The following is a 21,389-nucleotide window of genomic DNA, read 5'->3' as shown; positions in this document are numbered from 1 at the left end:
GAAATTGATCCAATTTCTCTTAATGATATTGATGTATGCAATGAATGGCTCGTGGGAGAGATGGATCAAGATGATGATAATGATGCTGGAAATGATTTGGTATTTGAAGATGATGATGCTCTAAATTGGGCAACTGTGTATCAGGCTTCGGGGGTTGGAGAGTGTAGGATGTATACTAGGCGGAAAAAGCAAAAAACAAGTGTTGCTGCTGCCCAAACTTCTAAAAAACAGGCAATGGTTGTTGGATCTTCATCAAGGAAGCAAAAAGCAGTCCAAGAAAATGATGAGGATCTAGATGTTGAGGAGAATATTGATGTTGAATCTGAAGAAGAAGAAATCATGGTCAATTTTGAGGCGTCTGATGGGGAAGAGGGAGAGGGAGATGCTCCATTACCATATGATAACAACGAAGATGATTATGTTGGGATTGGAGAAGATGATTAGAGCCTCAACCTTCACTTTGCACTTTGCATTATGTTTTTATCATTTTCTTATTTTGAACTCTTTAATGAGTTTATTTGGTGTTGGTACTTGATTATTGTATGAACTCATGAAACTTTTTTAGTTTATTTGAATGCAATCCTTTGTTTTTTTCAATTTCAATGAGTTTATATATATGTTTTTTTTTTTTTTTTGTGTCCGCCATGACATCCGCCATTTTCCGCTACGCCATCCGCCATATTTTTATGGCGGATTTTTGACTTTCCGCCATGAACCGCCATCCGCCATTAACAACATTGCTATAGATTTAAAGATATAAAGGAAAAGGCATTCAAATTAACAAACTACCAAAGTCATGTCCCAGATGCACCTGTTGAAAATCAGAATTAATATTCTGATTCTAGTATTAATTACAGTTTATAGGAATATCATCTTTGATTTAGAGAAAACAAAATATCCTCTATTTATGTATAATTAATGTAATTATCCTATATAACCAAACATTTGTTGTGTACTCTAACAAAAGTATTCACTTTATTTCCCTTTATTTTCTTCAATTTTACATGGTATCTAGAGCTAGGTTGAAGGAATAAGGAAAAACCATCCCTCACCAAGGACAGTGGGTCCTTGATGAGCCCTTTTGCTCGCTACCCTCTTCCGATAAACCCTATCTCCTTTTCTAGCAACTTCTTTCACATTTCTCCCAGCTTCTCTATACCCGCGACCTTTTTCCTTTTTCCGCATTCCAGTGGACCCTTCTACTAGTAGCCCCTTATCTCGTCCCCTGTTCCAGCGACCTTTTTCTCTGTTTTCCAGTGTTTCTTTTTCTGCCAACCACCGCTGCTCCGATCACCACTTCGGTCGGTGACCCCACCATCAGCATCACCATCCACCAATCTATACGATGGTGGTCACGGTGTCATGAACGGTCCAGCGACACTCCTGCGCACGCTCTCTCTTTGCCAGCCAAACAACAGCCGCATGTCACTGTTCTCCAATGCCTGACAGTACCTTTGTCGGCATACTTCCACCTCCCTCGACGTCCCTTCCTCTTGCACCTACCCCTGCAGTTTCAGGCCATTCCGACCTCTTTCGACATGGTCTCTCTTTTGTAACCCATTCATTTTTCCAGCTTCTTTCTTTTGTTGCAGATACTGTTTGTTTGTCCTTTTTGCTGCACTCTCATGGCTGCTTTGAGTTCCTGTGAGAGTTTTAGCCAATGGTTTGCCGCCGCCTCCTACTTGCCGTTCATTTTCAGGCGAAGAACTTCAATCGCCTATTCTGCAGCGGACTTTTTCAATGTGTTTTCCGGCCACCACCTTCAGCTTGCCGCTTATTTTCCGAGAAAGAACTTTTCGGTTGCCTATTCTGACATTGTTCCTTTCCGGCGTGTTTTTCAGTGACTTCTCTCACTTCCCTGGCTATTTATAACAATTTCGTCTCTTCAATTTGAATAACTTTGGGTCTCCACGCTTCGTTTAAAGCTTTCAAATCTTGGTGTTAAGAAGATTGGAACTTGCTTTGGATTTTTTTATGCTGATGGGTATTCCAGCTCTCTCTTCCTAGCAATATTCCCGGATTTCACCAAGATCCCTGATTTTGTTATGTTTTTTATTTATTAGTGGGAATAAATTTTCTTGTAACAAGTTGATTGCTTAGAGCATCTACAATGCATGATTGCTTAAATGAGTTGATTCTGTTATTTGTGAGCCCTACTATGCCACATAGATTTAAAAACTCTACACAAAAATTTACTCCAATGCTAAAGTTGCTAGAGTGAGTGCTTAACTTGAGCCACATTAAATTTTGTAATTGAAAAATGGTTCTTTAATTGGTAAGAATGAATTAAGGAACTGTTGCTTATATAAACAACTCACTTAAGCATCACATTATTAATCAACTCATGAAGCACCCACGTTGGAGATGCTCTTAGTAAGCTTCAGCTAGAGGGGGAATGTTGAAAATCAGAATTAATATTCTGATTCTAGTATTAATTACAGTTTATAGGGATATTATCTTTGATTTAGAGAAAGTAGAATATCCTCTATTTATGTATAACTGATGTAATTATCCTATATAACCATGCATTCACTGTGTACCCTAACACAGTTTTTAGACCAAATATCCCTCAGTTTCTTCTATTTTACAGCACCGATCAATAAAAGTTCAGGAAAAAAAAGGAAATGGAAAATACTATCGTGCGCATATTGCTATCAAAGTATCAAAGTCATATCCCAATTGCATCAATCAATAAAAGTTCAAAAATATGGACAATATTACCACACATGTATTGCTATCAAATATGAGTCCGGCACCAATCTTAGCCATTTTTTAAGAATCCAGGCTTCTTACATCATATTTCAAGAATCTATGGCCGTCATGAAGTTTTGCAAGCCACAAACCACCAAGCACAAGTACATCTATCCCAAGGTGAAGACACAGTCACACAACTAAACGTGCAGCACACTCAATTCAAAAGAAAATCCCACATCTTAAACCATCAAATGAGCCTATACTCAAAACCAATCATAGAAGCTAACTTATTAGCCAATGCGTATACAACAAAAGGAACTACAATATCACAAGGAGATTGGTCACAATGAGCCTATACTCAAACCAACCATAGAAGCTAAATTATTAGCGATCGCATATACGACAGCAGGAACTACAAAATCACTAGGAGATTGGTCACAAAAACCTTAACTGAATTGCTGTCCAACTGAATTGCCTTCCGAGAATCTTCCTCTACTCTCTCCCAATCACTACAACCAAACCAAACACATTTAAAAAGCATTCTGAATCGCACCACAACCACTAAATTTCCGGAAAATTGCACACAAATGCAACCACAATAAATCAAATTAATACCATAAACAAAACAAAGAACTGCAGAATTAAACGCTCACACATTACATACTTGCGCTTGAGATGGCACAGCGCGCGATTCGTCCAATAAACCGGAACATTAGGGCACAGCGTAATCGCCTTCAAACCCAAACAAAAAACATACAGAGAAAAAAAAAACAAAGGGTTAATTAATCACTCAATTTCTCGGTAACGGTAACGATAAAGGGAACGAGAAGAGTAATACCTCGGTGTAAGCGTCGATGGCGGCACCGAAACGGTCTTTTTTGAAGTAAGTGTTGCCGTCAATTCGGAGTTTCTCCGCTTGTTTCGCCGCCGCCGCGTTTGGACCCATTACGCCGAAATCTCTCGCTCTAGAAAATTCTATCGCACGCGAATGGGTACATGAAAAAACTAAAATGTGTGTGTATTTATTTAATGTGGAAATGTGTGGATATTAGACCGATACAAAGAAATAATAAAAAAATGTTGAATGAAAATGTTTGTGTGTGTATTTATGGATGGATTGGTGAGTTACGGAGGGAGAAGGGGCATTGTTCGAGAATTTTCCCAGGGTTTGAAGGGAGAAGGGGTATGAAAACGACGAAGACGAAGAGAGTAACACAACGTGTTGGGGAAGTTGTCGTTGACCCACTCGGGTTGGGCACATAATTGTTATAAGTTTAATTACCTTTTTATCCCCCATAGGTGTAACCATTGGTTTGAAGGAAGGCTTCTGTGGACACAAACCTAAAACTAAAAGTGATATGTTAGACACAACCAATGAAAAAAACTGCCAACACATTAATTATTTTTTTGAGATTATTCGTTTTTTAACCATTGGACCCTTTCTTTTTCCTCCTCTCACCACTTCTTCCCACCGTGTTCTGCTATTAGGTTGTCGTAGCCCACACCGCACACCTCACTCCTTTGTAAACTGGGTGACGTGTCTTCTTTAAAAATCTATCTTGTGTTAATGGATCAGGTTGAAATACGCAACAGTGTTTGATTAGGTGCTTTTATTATGGTTTTGTAAGAGAAATAAGTGAGTGGAGTACGTGACACGACTACTTAAGTGGCGCGCGGTTGACACAAATGATGCAAAAGCAGTGCGAGAAGGCGCGGTTGACACAAATGATGCAAAAGCAGCGCGAGAAGGCGCGGTATTTGACTTTGACCATTGATCGTCGTTCCCTGTTATTCCTTAATCGCTAACGACCCTTCCGTTATTATCAAAATGTCTTCACCGACCAGGAGGAAGAAGCCGGTTGTTGCGGTGAGAAGAAAGGATTTCGGTGCTTAAAAAAACTTTATTATTTCTTTATTTAAATTTAATTCAATATATTGATATAATGTATTTTAATTTTTATTGGTTGTGTCTAACACGTCACTTTTAGGTTTGTGTCCATGCAGGCCTTCTTCTTCTTCTTTTAAGTAAATTACAAAGACTTGTATTGTTTTTTGCTTTAATTACATCCTATATTCTTTCCCTTTAACATTACTTTAAGCCCTTTTGTCCTAGATGACATCAGGTTCCATTAAAATTATTTAATAATAAATAATAAAATTTTATTTTTTGATAATCCAAAATTGCCCCTTTCATTTAGGGTTGGGGGATGGCTTTTGTTCAACTCTCTCTTAAAGCCTCTCCTTTGCATTCACCATTGATTTGAAAAAATCCATATCTATGACAAGAAAACTCAAAATTGGGAAAATATCTAATGGTGAAGGGAGCACAAGGGAGATGAAGAGGTTACACCCAAAGTTAAAGACGAAGACTTACTAGTTGATTTGTGAACTGACACAAGGACAACATCGCGGTGGTGGTCGAAGGACTTGGTTTTAGTTCAAAGTCATAGTGGTGGTGTTGCTGGTTTGACACGACTAAATCATTGTTAGCACAAACTCTTATTGTTGCTTCTCCTACAAGAACATGCTTGTTACATTCATTGGCTCTAGCATGGCTTTCGTTGTGGAATCCACTACTATTTCAATCTCCTCTATTATTGTGATTTGTAACCTATCCATGCATTATGAGATTAACTAAAAGGTCTTTGTTGATTTTGATTTTTATTTCAATCTTTGTCATTTTGGAAGATTGAAATTTCTCTAATTTTCATTGAACCAAATTAGTGAGTTTGTGGAACTGCTTTTGCAATTTTCATGTATTGAATTTTTTATAATTTTTATTGAACCAATTTTCCAATTGGGATTCGCGGTCTATGGGGTATTGTTCTTTGTTTAGGATTCCTTGGTATTGTTCTATTGTTTAGGATACTTTGGTTTTGATTATTTGATGTGCCCTTTGAAAGTAAATTGAAAGGTATTGATTTTTTTATATTCCTACTATATCACCACCCATATTTCGAGTCCCTATTTCATCCAATTCTTTTCAAATCCTTGAACTTTCTACCATCAATGTTTTGCTGCCTTTTCTTTTTATGTTTATTTTTTTATGTTGGTATTACTTCGTAAAGAGATTCATAGTCATGGTTGGGTTCTTATGGATTTGTGTTTGACATATTAAAGATTATATTCTTGTCTATTTCTTTGGTTGTGCATGCTAGCTCTCTCTTATTTGTTTTGCACAACAATAAAGGTCTCAATTTTGAACTAGCATGTGCAAACTTCCCTTATCATCTTTGTTTATGAATTAAATATTGTTTTGTATTTGATGCAATCCACCCTAGGAAGGGACCAGTTACCAGAGCCATGAGTAAGAAGTTCCAAGAGGATTGGGCTAGAGCTGTTGAAGAAGACCCTAGGGTTCTCATGAACCTCAGGGTAGATTTTTGAGCCCATGGGACAAGGTTGGATCCACTTATCTTTGTACATATTAGATTAGGATTTCATTATTTTTTATCCTTGTATTTAGGGTTCCATAATGTACGTAAGGTACCCTAGAAATGTAGGATTTTTTTAGCCCTTGTATTTTAGGGCACCTAGACTAGTTTTTGTATTAGGGGTAGTTTTGTAATTTCACATGCATTAAGTGAATATTTGTAATTTCACATGTATTAGGGGTAGTTTTGTAATTTCTCATTACCACATCATATAGTCACACTTTGTGCATGTCCTTCATGCTTTACATGCCTCATGATAGCTAAGCACACTTAGTGGATAATCTTGGATTAGTGGGCTGAATCATAACTGAAATTCACTAATCATAATTAGTGAAATTTTGGCTCTACAAATTCAATTTCAAATTCAAGTGAAATTTGAATAGAAATTCAAATTTTCCTCCAATTTTGTGTGACGTTTAGGCTATAAATAGAGGTCATGTGTGTGCATTTTTTAAACTTTGATCATTTAAGAATTAAACTTCAAAGTTCATACATCTCTTGAGGCACAAAATTTTGTGCTCCTTCTCTCTCTCTCCCTCCATTCATCTTCTCCTACCTTCAAGCTCTTATCCATGGCTTCCTATGGTGGTGAGCTTCTTCTAGACTCATCTTCTCCTTGAAGTAGTGTCTCCTCTTAACTCTTCTTCTTCTTCATTCTGTTGCCATTAAAATTAAAGAAGCAAAGGACTCCATTGATGAAGAAGATCCAAGGCCTACAAGCTCCACATGGAGCTACATTAGTACTTTATCACAAGTACATGTGCTCCAATACCAAAATGACAAATTGACATCAATAACATGACTGCTTGAAGAGGAGTCTTACTTCCATTCTTCTCCTTGCTCTCTTCTAGGTATCTCTCATGACTTGCTTGCTCTGGATAGAGCATCTTGAGGGGCATAGTCATATCATATAACTCCATGAACTCGTGTTATTTTTGCAACTTTAAGCTCATGGTAGCAAGCATGAGATATCAAATATCAATGATGCCGTCTAAGTGCTTCTGATAAGCATCTTTGTCAAACTATGATGGATTAGCCACATGTGGCATAGGGGTTTTCTCATTGAGCATGTATAGCTTACATACTTGTTTGAGGATAATCTTCAAGTTTTTATACCAATCTAGAAAGTTATTTCAAGATAACTTGTCCTTCTCATGGATCAATCAAAATGATAATGTTTTTGCATTCATGGTTATTTTAAAACATTTAAATATGCAGATTTTAGTATCACGATTTAAAACATATTTAACAAGGACTTCTGTTAAATATGCTTCCATTATTTTACTCAAATCAATAATCCTCAATATTGACTCAAAAAATCTCATTGAAAGATTTTCTAGTGGACCAAGATCCATATATAATTCATCTTGAGTCAACTTTGACTAATCACCCAAACCTTAGTTAATTAGGTAGGAAACTCTTTTCCAATTGCATTCATATGCAACTTATGAATCAATTAGGTGAATAACTCCTTATTCCAATTGATCTTATAAATTGAAACCCAACTCATGCCTCCAAGCCATTACAACCCTATTGAAAATCGTGGTTAAGTCAAACCCAATGGTTAGCAATTTATTTGTTTAGCATTTGACTTATTTTACAATATCAATATGATGATAAAATGGATTACTATGATGTTTTTACCTCTTTGTCTTATTTGACCTTACAACAATCTTGTTATGCAGGTGTATCTTGACTACCATATGGATTGAATAGCATGGTTGTTGATAAGTAACCCATCAAGCCTACTCAAGGAAATTGATCATATATCTCATGGTCATTAAAGTACAAACTATCATAATATCCATGAGAAGAATGGAATTTTGATCAACCAAGCTCTTCCATACTAATAAATCAAGCAGTGGATGTGCATTCAGGTTGTAGAGGCATTCTTATTCTTTATGAGTAGCTTTGTATAATTGGTTGTTGTAGCTTCCATTAGAGGTATAAATTATTATTGCTCTCCAGGTAAGGGAAAAGTTTATGTAATTGATAAACAACATTGATGTTCAATGGTATATTCTCAAACAACTTTTTTTATTGTTAATATCTAGTCATTTACCATAATCTCAAAATTAAAAACATATGAGTTATCGTCTAAACTTGTTTGTCTTGCTTGCCTCTTTTGTGTTGAAGTTCTTGTTGGTGTGTATAAATGGATGTTTCCTATTGCATATATTTTTTTTGTGTGTTGTCAAATTGAGTTTGATATGGCTTTCTAAGTGGGAGACAACTACCTTATTGTATTTGGTTTTGTGAGAACTAGTGTTTTGTAGGTTAGAACTAGTTCAAGGTTACCAATCTACTTGTTGATATAAAAAAAGGTACCAATCTACTTTTTTGGGGGCCATGGGGGTTAAGCAAGAGTTAGTTGCTTGCAAAATCCTTAGAGTATTTAGGACACTTCATGGGTGGGGCGCTTCTTTCTTTTGTAGTAATTAATCATGTTTGTGATAACAAGTTGAATAGGTAAGATGTACTTTAAAGAGGACATTGGCACAACTATTGATCACTTTCTATGATACTATTTTGGTTGAGTTGTTACCAACAAAACAACTAATGCACTAGCAGTTATATGCAAGCTCATTTACTAGTCCAAATCAAAGCCATGAATCATACTAATACTTATATTTTTAAATTTAGGCTTCAGTGGATGTGTTATTTAGTTGAATTATAATTGTATCTTTTCAAAGTTGATTTGCTTGAAAGGGCAACATTACCTCTTGCTAAGGAATTTGTTATTTATAGTGATCATGAATCACTAAGTACTTGAAAAGGAAAGGTAAACTCAATAAAAGGCATGCCAAGTGGGTATAATACCTTGAATAGTTTCCTTATGTGATCAAACACAAGCAAGGAAAGGTAAATGCAATGGTTCATGCACTTTCTAGAAGGCATACTTTATTAGCTACTCTTGAGACTAATATGCATGCTTTTGAATACATCAAGGAATTCTATGTGCATGATGGCAACTTCTCTAAAATGTATGTTGCATGTGAGAATATGGCACATGGAGGGTTCTTTAGGCAAGATGGTTACTTATTTAGAGGAAAATGTTTGTGTGTGCCTAAGAGCTCTTTGTGTGAATTATTGATTAAGGAAACTCACAAGGGAGAGTTAATGGGGCATTTTAGGGTACAAAAGACTTTAGATATGTTGCATGAGCATTTTTATTGGCTTAGCATAAATCATGATGCTCATAAACTTTGTGAGAGATGCATTGTTTGTAAAAGAGTCAAACCTAAGGTAATGCCTCATGGACTCTATACTCCCCTTGGAATGAGTTGTCTATGAATTTTGTGTTAGGGTTGCCTCACATTAAGAAGAGAAGGGACTCCATTTTTGTGGTTGTTGATAGATTCTCTAAAATGACCTATTTCATCCCTTGTGGCAAGGTAGATGATGCCCTTCATATGCCAGACTTGTTCTTCAAAGAAGTGGTAAGGCTTCATGGGATGCCCATGAGCATAGTTTCGGATTGTGACTCCAAGTTTTTAAGTCATTTTTGGAGGACCTAGTAGAGGGAAACTTAGAACAAATCTTCTCTTCTCTACCACTTGTAACCCACAAATAGATAGGTAAATCGAGGTGGTTAATAAGATCCTTTCAACCATGCTTTGGTCGACCATAAAAACGAACATCAAAACATGGGAAGAATATTTACCTCTTGTTGAATTTGCTTATAGTATGGTTGTGCACGCTACTAATAAATTATCTCCTTTTGAAATTGTGTATGGTTTTAATGTAAACATAAAGATATTGAAGATGATATGAGGCCATTTATATTATGCTGATGAGTTGTAATAATGAATGCTAGTATTCTATTAGAATCTTTTGTTATTGATTTAATGCTTAATTGTATGTGAAAATCTTGTATCCATGCATCCTAGACTAGGATATGTATTTCAACATGCTTAATTGATTGACATAGCATTAATCCATGAAAGTTAGTTAAACAGAATTGAAACTTTCGTAACTTAGCTTATAAAATCTCTTAAGTTTCAATTTTGCATCATAATAATCAACTATATGTTGATATAATTGACTATATCGAGGCTTTGTATCTTAGGATTGAGATTAATTCACATTTAATCAATTATCATTAGTACATAATCAACTATTTGGGTCTAAAGTGTTGGACAAGTGGCCTCAATAACTTAAGAGGGGGTGAATTAAGTTTTAAAAATTTTCCACTAACAAACTTTAACCCCCTTTTAAATGATAGGCTCAGAATGCAGAAGAAGAAACAACAATCAATTTAATCGATGTTCTTTAAATGTGCAAGACAAAATTGATTGCAATAAAATAAATGAGATAAGGTAAGAGAGAAAATGCAAACTCGATTTATACTGGTTCGGCTACTTCCCGTGCCTACATCTAGTCCTCAAGCAACCCACTTAGAGTGGATGATACAAATTGAATACAAGATGATGAGGCTCTGAGTGCAGTTCCTTTATTATTTTTGTCATTCTCTTCATGTTGATGGAGTCTCATAAGTTCCATTTCATGTTCCTGAAGCTTTCCAAAAAGAGTTTCAAGAGACATGTTAATAAGATCTCTTGATTCTGCAATTGCTGTTACTTTTGGTTGTCATTGTCTACTTAAACATCTCAGCACTTTGTTAATGAGATCTTCATTAGGAAATATGTTTCCCTATGATACAAGATGATTAACTATATGTGTAAATCTCTTTTCCATATCTTGTATGGTCTCATTTTGATTCATTCTAAACAGTTCATATTCATGTGTGAGAGTGTTTATTCTAGATCTCTTGACATTAGTTGTGCCTTCATGGGTTATGTTCAGCTTCCGGCAAGTGCACCGGATCACACAAGTAGTATAAAACGGTAAGAACCGAGTATCGAACACTCGGGGAACTTGTGTTATTTGGTAAGCTATTTCAGCAAATAGGCGTCTAGTGTGTAAAAGTAAGTGTGAATATGAACAAGTGTATAAACTATCAAAAAGAAAGAAAATCACGCGAGAGAAATGATGTGTAAAAACAAGTAGAGAACACGTTGGTCATCCTAATAGGTGCTTGATGCTAAAAAGATATTCTCTATCTAACAATGCTCATGTGTTCTTATGGTGTCTCCTGAGATACTAAACCCCGATTCCTCATGATAGTTTAGCCTAATCCTGATCAAGCATCATCCACATATTCCTCTTGTAAGACTAAACTCAACCAGGACCGCATTAAGACACACATACTCAACTAACTTATCGCACCCCGATTCCTCGTGAAAGCACGACAACTCAGCCCAACACTATCAAGGACTTTAGAGTTAGACCAGTTTCCACTGTTGAATGACCCTAACAAAGCATGTATCTACGTGATCAAGGTAAAGGCATACTGGAATGAAAAGCAGATAGCACAAAGAACACACAAAACATCATTAAATAGATAGAAATATATTTACATCAGGTACCTACAGGGAAGATCCAACAAAGGATTTAGCTTTCCATACCAGGAAGCCTTCTTAACAACAAAGAGAAGAACAAGATGAAAGATTGAAAAAATACAAGTGGTGAGGATGTCTCCTTCACCTCTAGAATCTCACAATCACTCACAAACTCATCTCAAGCTCTCAAACCGGCTCTTGCTTCAAGCTCTGGTCTCTATAGATCTTCACACAACAAAATCTCTCAAAACTCTCTGGAACTTGGACATTTCTCTCTCTAGAAACCCTAGACATGCAAAGCTCTGAATCCCAGTCCAAACTCCCTTCACAAAATTTGATTTCAGGCTTAAATAGGTGGCCTTGTTCATGCTCGTGCACTTAGCGCGCGTATGGACCGCTTAGCGCACGTTAGTGATTTTTGGCTTAGCGTGCCTTTCTCGGTTAGCGGATGAACTCAAACAGTGCACTTAGCGAACCTGTACAACTCATATTCTTCTGGATTCTTCCTCGCGCTTAGCCCAGGAGTGTTGTGCTTAGCGGATGCTCACTAAGCCAAGAGATTGGCTTAGTGAGAAAGTGAAAACAGCCTTTTCCAAAGCCTGCCTAATTAACCTGAAATTGAGAGAAAATGATTATTAAACATACAAAATGAAAATACTAAGCATTTATTACCTATACTTAACAGAAAATACTTATAACATTACAAAATAATCATAAATTGAGAGAGTTTGATACAATTTATACAAGTTTTATACACAAAAGTTAGTCGTTTTCACCGATTAACAAGTTACTTGTAATGTATCCCACATTTCTTTTGCATTTTTTCAATTTAAGACTCTAAAATATTCATCCATGCTTAATGAAGAAGTGTTTATATTTTTTGCCTTTAAATTGTATTTAACCCTTCTTCTTTCATCATCATCCTATTCTTCTCTAATTTTTTTATAGTTTCATTTCCCACTGAAATTGTAGGAATCAAGGGACCAATTTCAATGGCTTCCCATATATTTAAATATATGGCTTCTATAAAGATCTGCATTTGGGTTTTCCAATAATGACAATCCTCGCCATTGAAAACAAGAGGCTTATTAATAGAATTTCCCTCAAGAAATGGAAAGTTAGATGAAGCCATAATTATTCTTGAAGTTTTTAAACTTTAAACAATAATCCTGCTCTGATAACACTTGTTGGACAAGTGGCCTCTTTTAAATGATAGGCTCAGAATGCAGAAGGGGGGTGAATTATGTTTTAAAATTTTCCCACTAGCGAACTTTAACCCCCTTTTAAATGATAGGCTCAGAATGCAGAAGAAGAAGTAACAATCAATTTAATCGATGTTCTATATACGTGTAAGACAAAATTGATTGCAATAAAATAAATGAGATAAGGGAAGAGAGAAATGCAAACTCGATTTATACTGGTTCGGCTACTTCTCGTGCCTACGTTCAGTTCTCAAGCAACCCACTTGAGATTTTCCACTATCTTTGTAGATCTTTTATAGACTTTGAACACACCTTGGGATCCTCACCCTTGTGTTCAAGATTCTCCAAGAGATAACCCGTCTCTTGATTACAATTCTCACAATCCAAGAGACAATCAATCTCTTGATTACAACTGACTTTCTGAGATGAACAAAAAGATTTCTCTCCTTTAAAGTGGATGATACAAATTGAAGATCCTAGAGGAATTTCTCTCTTTTAGAGATGATAATACAATTTGAAGTTCCTAGATGAATTCTCAATAGATTTGTAAGTGTTTACCCAAGAGTTGTTGAGAGAGCATTTGACAATTAAGTTCTTTTAAAATCTCTCTTATTTTTTGAAGTTAGACACACATATAAATAGACCCTTCGTGCCTTTACAAAATGGTTTGAAGATATGTGTCTTTTCAAAAAGCTTTTTGTAAAATTCTTCACTGGTAATCGAATACAGATTTCTGGTAATCGATTACATAGTTATATTTTGAAGGGTCATGTCTTTTCAAAGTATTTTCTAAAGTGTCATTGTTGGTAATTGATTACAAATATCTGGTAATCGATTACATGATTCAAAATTCAAATTCAAAACCCTTTTTTAAAAGTTTTTTTCAAAATTGTCTTCTGGTAATTGATTACATTGCCTGGTAATCGATTATTAGAGCCTTGGATGTTGGAAACAATGTGTTTTAAGGAAAAAGCTTGATCAACCAATTATATTGCTTGAGGCCTTATCTTTTTCTTGATCTTATTTTCTTTGACCTTGAATTATTCTTGAAGCAATGCTTAACCTTTGAATGTTTGTTGAAGCTACCTTGTATTAATCTTAAAGCAATGCTTAATCTTTGAATGTTTATTGAAACAACCTTGTTGTTTAATTCTACTTTGGCATCATCAAAACCTTGTATTCATACATTCACATGAAGGTTATTTCATTGCCATAGTTAATCAATTATATGAGAATATGATTGACTTTATGTTCTTCAGGAAACCCAAGTATTGTGTGTTGGACAAGTGGCCTTAGATATCTTAAGAAGGGGGGGTTGAATTAAGATATCACAAACTATTTCCCTTATTAAAATTTTATTTCACTTTCTATTCAAGTTATAAATTCCCTTAAAAATGAACTTCTTAAATATTGATTCAAATAGAGCAATTTCAATATGAATATAAAACAATAATAAATAAAGGAGTTTAAGGGAAGAGAGATTGCAAACTCAGATTTATACTGGTTCGGTCACACCCTTGTGCCTACGTCCAGTCCCCAAGCAACCTGCTTGAGAGTTCCACTATCTTGTAAAAGCCTATTACAAGATCTGAACCACACAAGGACAACCCTTCCTTTGTGTTCATATTTCTTTACAACAAGAGACCCTCGGTCTCTTAATCCTTTTTCAGAATAAAGAAGAAGAAAAGAAGTAATCTCCCTTGAAAGAGATAGATTGAACAATTTGAGCACTCAAATAATTCCTTATTGAATCACAAGTGTTTTGGCCAAGGAATTTGTAAGAGGATAAAATGATTTTGCTTTTTAAGAGGATAAGACCTTTTTGTTCTGAAAAACTCTTAGCAAATTCGTGTCTCAAGTCACATATATATAAGCCTTTGATGGCCATTCAAGAACCAAGTAAAAACATGTGACTATTGAGAATTTTTTTTTTTAAATCTTCTCTGGTAATCGATTACAGTATATGTGTAATCGATTACAAGCTTTAAAATTTGAATTAAAACGTTCAATAACTGCTGGTAATCGATTACCATATATGTGTAATCGATTACACAATGCAAATTTTGAATTCAAATTTTAATAGCTGTTGTAAATCAGTTTTGGCCACTGGTAATCGATTACATCCTCTGGTAATCGATTACCAGAGAGTAAATCTCTTGAAAAAGACTTTTTAACTTAAATTTCTTGGCCAAACCTTTTGCTACTTCAATAGGAATTCCCTTCCTATTTTAATATACTCTTTCTAAGACTCTAGAAACTGTCTTGATCGTCCATCTTGAATATCTTTGTCTTGAATAAAGCTTTGAGAAACATGTAACCCTTTGGCAAGCTTTCCCTTTGGCATCATCAAAACATTCAGCTTGATCATTTGTCTACATTGTGAACAACAATTTAATCAATTCTATCCGATTATTTTTGTTATGAAACTATAAAATGAGTTTTTCGGTGGAGCTCCTGTATGGCACTCATTCTCTCATATTTTCACTTTGTTTTCCATTGAGAGAAACTCAAAAAATCTGTGTCGATTCCTTTTAGGTCCTTTGATGAAAGAATTATTTTTACATAGAGACTAAATGGATATTTGCATGGAATCATGAAGAGATAGATATTGGTATTGCAAAAAAAGTGTTTTCAACTTTCATATCTTTCACTAATAAGGTGAAATCTTTCCTTAATTTGTGATTAATTTTTGTCTATATTGAGTGGGTTACTCAATTGTGTTCATGTAGTGAGTTTCTACATGTAGGTTTGTAATTCTTGATAAGTTTTTCAAGGGTTATTGCATGTGTGGTTGTAGGTGCATGTTAATTTTGATCTAAAACTCTAGTTATAGTAGAAACTCTAGTTTAATATTTTTCTATTCTTCTTAGCTTATTTGACCTCTCTTTGACTCTTATTTTCTCACCTTAACTCAGTTTTGGTCTTAGGCAAATAATTGGGCTTAATTGATAATTGTTGCTTATTTTTTGATTTTGTGTTTACTTGACCTATCTTCCTTGAGCAAGATCTATAGGAAGCTATAGAACTCCAAGTGGAGCATATAAGTAGTCCTTGGAAAGATAAGGAAAAAAACTACAATTTTGTCAGAAATGAGCTTAGGTCAGTTATGCCGTTTTAAGATTTATTTTAGGCTTGGAAGTCAGAACCTCTACACTTGGATTTTGGGCCACAAAATTAGACCTTTGCATTATGTAATTAGCTTAATTAGAAAGATTACTTGGTCTTAATCAAGGCTCATCCTTTCCTTCTAATTATTTACAGTATATATTAGTCTACTTAGTGCATTTTAGAGTTAACTAATTAGTTAAAATCATTTGTGTACAAAACAAAATTTAGAAACTTCTATTGCAAGTTTTGAGATCAATATCTTTTCTCTCTTTTTCTCTCAATTGTTCTTCATCTCTTCAACTTTATTTTTCTCTTCTCTTGCTCGATTTTCGTTGTTCTTCTATAGGTGATGACTATGGAAGGCTAAAAAACAAATCAATTCAAGGATCCAGTCCAGGGAATGAGGAATTTGAGTTCAGGTTAAGTATTTTGAATTTTGTGTGAATGTTAATCTTCTTCTCAAATTCTATTTTTGATTTCATGATTCTAAATGTGTTTAGGAATGGAAATGAATTAGGTTATTGATTAATTTTTTAATTCGAATCTAATCTCAAATTGATTGGATTATATTTTAACCTAATTTGTGATCTCAATGAATTTAGAGATTAATTCGATTGAATTACCTCTAATGACAATGACTAGACTTTCATAATATGATCATCATCTATAGTAAATTATGATAATTCGAACTGCTTGGATTTGGTGAATTGGGTTGATACTATTAAATTTGTCTCATATTTTCCTTCAAAACTCTATTTGTGTGATAATTCTGCATTTATGTTTTGTGTTTATGTACTTTTTTTCTATTGTCTACAAACTATTTGTTAAAATGTGTTGCTATATATAAGTGAATTGAAGTCAGAACCAAAATTAATTGTATCTCTAAGTCGACCTAAGTTATTCTTGTGCTTTAGAATTAATCCTAGTTTTTTTTTTTTTGAACGATTCAAAAATCGTTGTCATGAATCAAATTGGATGTAGATTTCTTTGAAATTGAACCAATATAAATTATATTTGCATTTTTTTCTCTAACCTTTCATCTTATAATTTCTTCTTTCTTAAGTTTCTTAACAATTGAGTTTTGATATTTGTTTGGTATCTTTGGGTAAACCTTTAATTGTATTAAGAATCAAAAAAGGATTTACAATGAATCTCAAACTCTTGGTTCAATTGGAGTGAAAAGGAAACATATTTTGAAAATCATTAAAAAGGGTCAATATCTTTTATATACTCAATTCACTCCCCTCTTGGTTTATGTTTCTATTGTCATTATTTCTAACATATAATCCTCATACTCCCCTTGATTTATTGCCTCTACCTAACATGTCTTCTTTGATTCATAAGGATGGGAAAACTAAAGCAACATATTGTTAAGTCTAGATGGTCCAATATTTCATGACTGGACGATCCATCCTTACCCATATATTTTGATGATTACAAAGATATAAATTGTTGATGGAGTAATGATCTATTCTTAAGGGTAACATGACTGACTATATATGGGCACACGTAGTAATGTTACTCCAACTTTATGCTCTTATTGGTTTGCATTCGTTCACATTGGAACTTGTTTATTAAGTGAGTTATACCCATCATCCAATGTATTGTTTTAAACACACATCAAATATGTTGTGAAAACCAGTGTCTACACACTATGCCTTTTAAGTCGCGCCCAATGGACTTAATCACTTACACAAGACATTTTATATTAAGTATAAGTGACGTCCAATCTCACACTAGATTCAAGTTGGCTGTATAGAGAAGTGCTTGTACCGACTCTATTCTACATTCTATTTGTATCTCTCATTTGGTATGCTAACATTTGAATTTCAAGTATGTAAGGACAAACTCGAAGAAAATAGAAAAAATCACAAAGAATCTTCCTAAGGTCATTATTGTTGGAGTAGAGGCACACATGTTGTTGTCTGTACTTTTATTCCTTCTCTCTCCTCAAGCAAGTGACACGTTGCACAAGCCTCCAATTGTGAGACAATGGTCAAATCAAGGAAGACTCTAATCCCACAACGGATACCTTCTTTGAAGTCTATAAAAAGCAAATCAAACTCTATCGTCAAGCACAAACATGAAGAGAATATCGATAAAGTGAAATTTGAAGTGTTGAGATTTAAGTGACTAGACGATACTACGCGGGGCTTAAATAGTCATCATTTGCATTGCAATGCTTTCTTATTGCATTCACGCTTAATTATTTATCTACTCTTTGAGTGTTTCAAATTTTTTATTCATTCAAACCTGTACTATTTGTGAAAGGCAGGAGTGACTAAGTGTTAAATACTACTTGAATGTTCTTGGATTAAAGGGACTCTAAGTGGTGTGCCAGAAGTGGCCTAGAGAATATTGTTGTAGCAAGAAGTGGTAGGACAAAATATTTGTTGTACTTATGTTTTGATTAGTGAAACCGTTTATTGGTTTGTAAAGGAGAATAAGATGTAGCTTTGTTTGATTGAACTAGTATAAACCTGAGTGTTTCCATTGCTTTCCAAAGCTATTGATTGGTATTCTCTTATGCTGATTTTGATACACTTTGTCACACGCACAAGCCTGCACTTGAAAACTCTGTTTTACTAGCATTGAACAACAATCCACATTTGGTTTTAAACAAGTTGGTTTTTTCACTCATTGGACAATACATTCAAAGTCCAACATTTAAACATATTTGTTTGTGAAAATCATATCCATTGCAAAAACCATTTAGTTTTATCTAACTCTATTCAACCTTTCTTCTAGTATGATTTTTGTTATTTCAGTTAGCATCAGAGCTAAGCCTTTCAGGTTGACTATTTTAACAATATAGAAGAAAAGATACAGAAAAAGAAAGAAATGGAAGAAGGATATGTTACCAATAATCCACCTTTGTTCAAAGGAGTCAAGTATGACTATTGGAAGGAAATGATGATTACACACTTTGAGTCCATACACATTGATGTATGGGATGCCATAGAAAATGGAAATTATATTCCATATGATGCCGAGTTAAATGACATCCCTAGAATCCAATGAATGGATGAGCAAAATAGAGATCTAAATTCCAAAGCGTTCGTAGCTTAAGAAGTGAAAAACAAATGTGGGACACACTGGTTGATGTAAAAAGTCACTTTTCTATATTGGTTATAATTACAACCGATGTCAAAAGTTAAAATCACTCATCTTTGGTAAATAGTTTTTGAAACCACCAAGTTTGGTAAAAAAGTCCCAAGGAGGCCCAAAAAGAGCAAAGCTTGGAGATGCACTACAAGGACTTGGGGAACCCATGACAAGGTCAAGAGCAAAAAAAGTCAAGGAAGGATTGTCTAAAGAAGTTACTAACCTTCTTTTCTTCCAGCTAAATCTAGAAGGAGAAGCATTCAAGATGGTCCAAATGATTCAGGTTGATGAAGGACCCATTGTGGGGGCATGACTTTTATTATATTTAATTATGCATCTTATTTTTTAGTTTCATTCTTTTATTTTATTTATGGAATAATTTGTAATTGGGCCTATTGTTTTGGGCATAAATATGCGCGTAGAGAATCTAAGGTTAGGTGATATCTCCTTATTAGGCTTGGGCCAAATTTCGCTAGGTTAAGCACAAGCTACTGCTTTCCCTAGTTGTTACTTAAAGTAGAGGAAGAGAGACATTACTTTTTCCTAAAAATAAGGATGCATTTCCTTTGTTTTTCTCACCATTTAATAAGATCAAAATTCCACTAACTTTTGTGAGTTGTGCCTCTTGTGGGTTCTACGATTGAACCTTTATTGGTTTTCATCAAAGGCTTTCATACCTTTGTGAGTTGTACCTCTTCATTTGACTTATCACTCTCTATAGAGTGTGGCGTCTTTCCTTACACTTTTGTTTTTCTCCATATTTTCATTTTTGTTTTTATTTGTTGGTTCTTAGTTTCATCTACTTAATGATTTAAAGTTTTCATCCTTGCACATATTTCTTCATTCCTTTTTTTACATGTGTGTTATTTGTGACACCCTTGATTATTGACGTCTTGATGATAATCCACTACGACACTTCACACGATAACACTTCACTCAACTTCCTTGTTCGTCAAAACCCTTCACTGGTCAAAACCCTCTATAGGCATTCCTTTCTAAGACCTTAACAATTTTGCTTCATCTGCTTTTAGGATCAGTGTTGTCTTCACAAACTAACATGAAACTTTTCATAATGTTCTCACTCACTTGCTTTTTGAAAAATCTCAAAAGGTCACCCATCTCATAACTATTCTAAGTTAAGCATGCTTAACTATGGAATTCTTAAGTAATAGACTACCAAAAAGTAGTTGCATCTCATTGGTATAGGTAGTGTCAAATAATTCCTTTAAGTCATTCTCAATCGTATAGTTTCACACCTGTACAACCTCTGGATCCATCTCATTGCAATGTGATTTATCCAAGGTGTTACACCATTTCCAAAAAGCTTTGAGCTTTCTTTGATTGAATGTGCCATTGTTATAAGGATGAATCAAGTTTGTTTCAACTTATATTTCTTTTCCTTGTAATTCTATTAAACATGAATCCACTTAAAGACAACCCGTAAAAACAATATGATTCTTAACTAGGATCATATCAAAATGTTGAGGAGCATGCGATGCTATTGTAGGCATGTGTATCATTCCAACTTGAAATGGCAATGTATCAATTTTAATGCCTTTTCCTTTTCTATTTATTTTCATCTCTCGACCTTTCTTTTCTCATTTCCCAATTTAGGATTATTGCTTAGGGGTGGGTTTTTGTAAATAGACAATGCTTTATCATTTTTAATGGCTGATTAATTATTTTTGACCCATCTTGTGAGAATTATATTTCTAATAGGTAGTCTTGTTTTTAAATGAAATAACTTTTCATTTTCCAATTATTTAGAGATAAATGGAGGCACATGTGATGAGTATAAGGTAGTTAATATCATGATTGATTGGGATATTCGTACTCCGCTAACCTTAGTGAAAATTGAATGAGTTTTTATAACTACCATATGACTTGACAAATTTTTGTTTTATTTCATATTTTATTCTTTATTATTCAAAAGGCTAAAATATGCTTATGATCCCTGATAAATACTCGCATTTTGTGTTTATTCACTAATAAATTTTTTCTTTATTTTTGCTTTCTGATAAAACAAAAATTTTGATTTTTGTTCTTAGTACTTTTTTTAGTTCTTGATAAATTAGCAAATTTTATGTTTGCTTCCTAATAAAAAAAATCATTTGTTAAAAAGACTAATAACAAATGATTTTTTTTATTAAGGAACAAACACAAAATTTGCTTATTTATCATGGACTAAAAAAGTGTGAAGGACCAAAAACAAAATTGTTATTTTATATGAGACTCAATGCAAAGAAAAAATTTCTCAAGGAGCAATTACAAAATCCGAATATCTATTAGGGATCAAAAATATATTTTAATCTTATTGAAATTTCAATATTATCATATTTGGGAAGATATTTAATTTCATACTTCCTACTCCGTTAATGAATAATAATTTGTGGCCTTGCAATTTTTAAACGTTTTAGTGTAAACTAGAGATAACATCATATGCT

At 34.2% G+C, this 21,389-nt stretch overlaps 2 protein-coding genes across 2 annotated transcripts; one reads left to right on the top strand and one right to left on the bottom strand.

The window, feature by feature from the left end:
* The first annotated feature begins 1 nt into the window (after window position 1).
* On the top strand, window positions 2-597 carry LOC113001038 (uncharacterized). The gene has a single exon (XM_026127658.2). The coding sequence runs from the start codon at window positions 61-63 to the stop codon at window positions 442-444; it is 384 nt and encodes a 127-aa protein (XP_025983443.1). The 5' UTR covers window positions 2-60; the 3' UTR covers window positions 445-597.
* Window positions 598-2,941: 2,344 nt separating this feature from the next.
* Window positions 2,942-3,640, bottom strand: LOC106796555 (E3 ubiquitin-protein ligase CHIP). The gene is made up of 4 exons (XM_041010340.1): window positions 3,533-3,640; window positions 3,359-3,426; window positions 3,140-3,203; window positions 2,942-3,046 (listed from the first exon to the last, which is right to left on the bottom strand). Exons 1-4 carry the CDS (start codon window positions 3,638-3,640, stop codon window positions 2,942-2,944), a joined length of 345 nt encoding a protein of 114 aa, XP_040866274.1.
* Between the last annotated feature and the right edge of the window lie 17,749 nt (window positions 3,641-21,389).

This window comes from Glycine max, chromosome 16, assembly GCF_000004515.6.
Source record: "Glycine max cultivar Williams 82 chromosome 16, Glycine_max_v4.0, whole genome shotgun sequence".
Classification (NCBI taxonomy): domain Eukaryota; kingdom Viridiplantae; phylum Streptophyta; class Magnoliopsida; order Fabales; family Fabaceae; genus Glycine; species Glycine max.
Note: the sequence above shows the minus strand (reverse complement) of the source record. Positions and strands in the feature narration are given on the sequence as shown.